Source organism: Nannobrachium achirus (assembly GCF_963921795.1).
Source record: "Nannobrachium achirus genome assembly, chromosome: 24".
Taxonomy (NCBI): Eukaryota; Metazoa; Chordata; class Actinopteri; order Myctophiformes; family Myctophidae; genus Nannobrachium; species Nannobrachium achirus.
This window is the reverse complement of record NC_137831.1, coordinates 14,435,984-14,440,020: the sequence shown is the minus strand read 5'-3', so window position 1 is coordinate 14,440,020 and position 4,037 is coordinate 14,435,984. Positions and strand designations below refer to the sequence as shown.

Here is a 4,037-nt window from a genome sequence, read left to right as displayed (position 1 = left end):
AATATATCAATCAACATATCTACCAAGTTTGGCGCTTGTATCGCAAAATTGAACGATTTGACATGTTTCAAGAGCTACGCCGCTCCACTATATTGGCCAGTTGTTGTGACTGTGAGTTTGTGGCTGACCACCATCTATGAAGATGACAATTTGACTAAAGTAACAAATATCATTAAATATTATTAAAGCAATCATTCATTAGTGTGCAATAAGTGGCTTTATATTATGGATAGTACTGTAATAATTTCTTGATCGCCTCTTGTCTTGATTGTTTAAACATGACTTCATGGGCCGCTATGCTCGATATGCTCGATATCTTGATTTATAAGCCCAAAGCTTATTGATACCGGGCACTCAATAGATCGAGCTACCCTTGTTTAGGTCTCCATCCCTACTGGTCAGTCCATCCAGCGTTCTCTTTTCAGGTCAGAACTTTCCTCGCACAGTAACCATACATGGTGCTCAGTCCATCCAGCGTTCTCTTTTCAGGTCAAAGCTTTCCTCGCACAGTAACCACATGGTGCTCAGTCCATCCAGTGTTCTCTCTTCATAAACCCCACTGCGTCGCTGAAGCCTTCCTTGCACAGCGACCGCATGGCGGAGGCCGGCGGGGGGAACAGGGCCTGCTTCAGACGCACAAGGTTGTCTTTGGAAAGGTTGATGTTCATCATGTTGGGCAGCCTGAGGTGGACGTCGGTTCGTCCTCTGTGAACGGGACACACGTCGTGCGGGCCGCTGAAGGGAGACACCGTGATGGTCTGTCCCACCGGCAGGATGGGCAGACCGTCTGAGAAGCATCCGTCGATCCATGTCTGTCCTCGGAACTCTATCGGTCTGAATCCAGCATAGACGGGCACAAAACTACTGGCCAGCAGTGCCTGTATGAGCTCGTCCCTGGAGGCGAAGCGGGACACGATGGCGTTCCTGCGGCTCCCGGAGTGCGTGATGGAGACGTGCAGGCGGTCGGTGGCCAGGCTGTGGGCATCAGCGGGCAGAATGGCCTCCATGCCCTCCCGTAGTGTGAGCATGAAGTCGTAGCCTGGCGTCATGGCTCCGAGCTTCTGTCTCCTCACCTCGTCGGCAAAGCTGTAGGTGAACTCTTTGCAGAGCTCTAACTTGTGCGGAGCCGTGACCAAGGTGGCGGCCGCCAGGGAACCAGCGGAGGCCCCTGCGCAGGCCCTGAGGGCCCCCTGCAGCCGGGCCCCGTGCCGGAGGACGGCCCCCACGGCGCCCAGATGGTAGATTCCCAGGAAGCCGCATGCAGAGAAGGACAGGTTGACCACGGCCATTCTGCCACCTTCACTCATTCATCATGTTGAATCATATTCGACTGTTAGTAGCCTTGAAATAACACAGAGTGACGTCATCAACGGGGTGATGACGTCACCATCAACAGCCAATGAGGGACCAGCATTCTCGATGACGTCACCATCAACAAGTGAGGCCTGTGTGCACTCTACTGGCGCATAAGTAGGCCATATACGGGCCATACATACATTAGTCAAATATATTTATGTCTGTGTGTGTGTGTGTCTGTGTTTATGCCATGGGCCCGTAGGGGTGGGCGATATGGAAAAATACAATATCATCATATTTCCCCAAGCTGTATCACGATACACGATTTTATCACGATTTTTTTCATGTTGGTTTTTATGGTTATTTTTCAAGTTACTTGACAACAACTAGACTCTCTGGGTTTTTGGGAGGTCTAAATTGAACTTTACAAGTATGTAACTCTGACAGTATACAAATGAAACCAAATGGACCCTTACGGGTCCATTTGGTTCCATTTGTATACTGTCAGAGTTAAGTGGAGACCTTGACATTTTAAAGTTTGAGAACTACTGATTTAGACCAAAATGCAGGTTTAAATTGAATTCTGCAATTAATCTCTGTATTAACGATTAAACAGGATTTTTATAAGGCTCCCTCAATTGTATCACGATACGATACCTTTGAAAAGGCATATCGTGGAGACTGTATGGTCTCAACGATAATTATCACCCTATCGCCCACCCCTAGCCCGTAGCCAATCAGAGAGGGGCAAAGGGTGATGTCATACCGAGGCATATAGGGCCACAAGAGGGGCCGTCTATGCCCGTAACAAATCAGATGGGCATAAACGGCCATATGTCCGATAAGCTTGAGCATTGGTGGATTGGGGAGCGTGAGCTTCACATGACACTTTTACCAACCAGACTATAATGGGCCAATTTCAATGATTGGTCGAGTTTCACATGACATCATAATCAGACCAGTTACCCATATATGGAGATCCCTAATACGACCCGCCCACTCACTTTCCCCCCGGTGCTGAAGTCATGTTTTGAAGGGTAAAACCCTTGCTAAGCCCATAGAGTTAACACAGAAATCGCAAATTTAATGCAATTTCCGAAATAGTACAGTATAAAATACGGCTAGCATGAACAAGAACACAAGATAGCAAAAGGCACAAAGCGTTATAATTTACTTTACCGTTCCAAATAATGATTTGTTGGCTTTAAGTCCAGCAATTTCTGTGATATTTTACCCGTCAGCACCAGGAAGTTGCTGAGAAATTTGCTGAGTGGGCGGGCCGTGAATAGGGCTTAAGGCCCATTCCCTCTGGGCCAGATAACAGATAAAAAAATCTCTTTCTCCAGATATTTTTCCATTCAAAGTGGATGGTAGATACAGATACAAAAAAATATCTACCACAGATATTTGCCACAGATACTTTTATCTGTGGCAGCTATTTTTTTTTATCTGTATCTACCATCCACTTTGAATGGAAAAATATCTGGAGAAAGAGATTTTTTTATCTGTTCTCTGGCCCAGTGGGAATGGGCCTTTATACCCATATATGGAGATCCATGTTTATGGAGATATGGGCATATTGGTTGGATCGATTCTACAAAAAAGAAAAAAAAAGTTTCATACAACTGCACATTGTGCAAGTACAGTAACGCAGCTAAGAACATAGGCAAAGATCTGAGCTATCCGTGTGCAAACGTTGGAGTCTGTAGAACCAACCGTGGGCTTTCACACCCCAGACATGCTTACTTGGTTACTTGTTACCTGAAAGTCCTATGACGTCTATGACGTCTGACATCATACATACAATCCATTTTATGCCCATATATGGAGATCCCTGTCTGTAGAACCAACCGTGTTCTGTGAGACCCCAGACATGCATCCTTGCCTGTCAGTATTTGTCTCTCAGTCCTTGTCCCCTTTTATGGGCATACAAGGGATTATATTAGTGTGGTTGCCCTAAGCCATCAGGAATCAGATTTAGAGGTCAGCTCCATATATGGAGATCTAGGTGATGATCCAGTTGTCTCCATGTATATGGATATCCAGGGTTTGATCTTTGATGAGGTGATGTCACGTGATGTCACCCTCTTACACTTGTCACAATGTCAACAAAATTACAGGCGTTACAGAAGGACAATTATTTATTGTATACATTTTTTCCATTTTCCCAAAGAATTATTAAAAATAAATTAAAAAAGTTGTCGAAAAAAATACGTCCAGCTCACGTTTTAGGACGTTATTATGAAAAAAAAGGTTTTTGATGAATCTGCATGTTTAAAATGGAGTGTTACAACTGGTTACATTGGGGCTGTTAAGTATGACATCATTTTGTAGGCAGAGGAGAATTTCTGGCCCCAGTTTCCGTGAATCTTTTTACTATTTTTACTATTTACACATTTTTCTTCTCTTTGTTGTTGAAAGGAAAGTGTTAGAATTATACTTTAGTCGTTATTTTTGTCTCGGATCTGTTGAAATAGCGAGGGACAGAAAATGCTCTGGGGGCAGAGTTCTCCTCTGCCTACAAAATGATGTCACGGCTTAAAAGCCCCGGCCCTGAATGACGAAATGAATATCAAATATATATCTAAATATTGAATCAAGCAAATTAAAATACGTCCATGGTGTTCACAAAAGCCTGAGTAGACAATAAAATGCCCAAAAGGTGTTTTTTTTTCAAGTGGAATATCCCTTTAAGCAGGCTTCACGCGGGCTCTTTAAAATCCCCCTGTTGCCCCGCCCCC

The 4,037-nt window shown here is 44.6% G+C and overlaps 1 protein-coding gene across 1 annotated transcript; it reads right to left on the bottom strand.

The window, feature by feature from the left end:
• Positions 1-524: 524 nt before the first annotated feature.
• On the bottom strand, positions 525-1,289 carry LOC308280098 (patatin-like phospholipase domain-containing protein 4; the record flags this gene model as incomplete). The annotated part of the gene is made up of 1 exon (XM_080720361.1): positions 525-1,289. One exon carries the CDS (start codon positions 1,287-1,289, stop codon positions 525-527), a length of 765 nt encoding a protein of 254 aa, XP_080576487.1.
• Between the last annotated feature and the right edge of the window lie 2,748 nt (positions 1,290-4,037).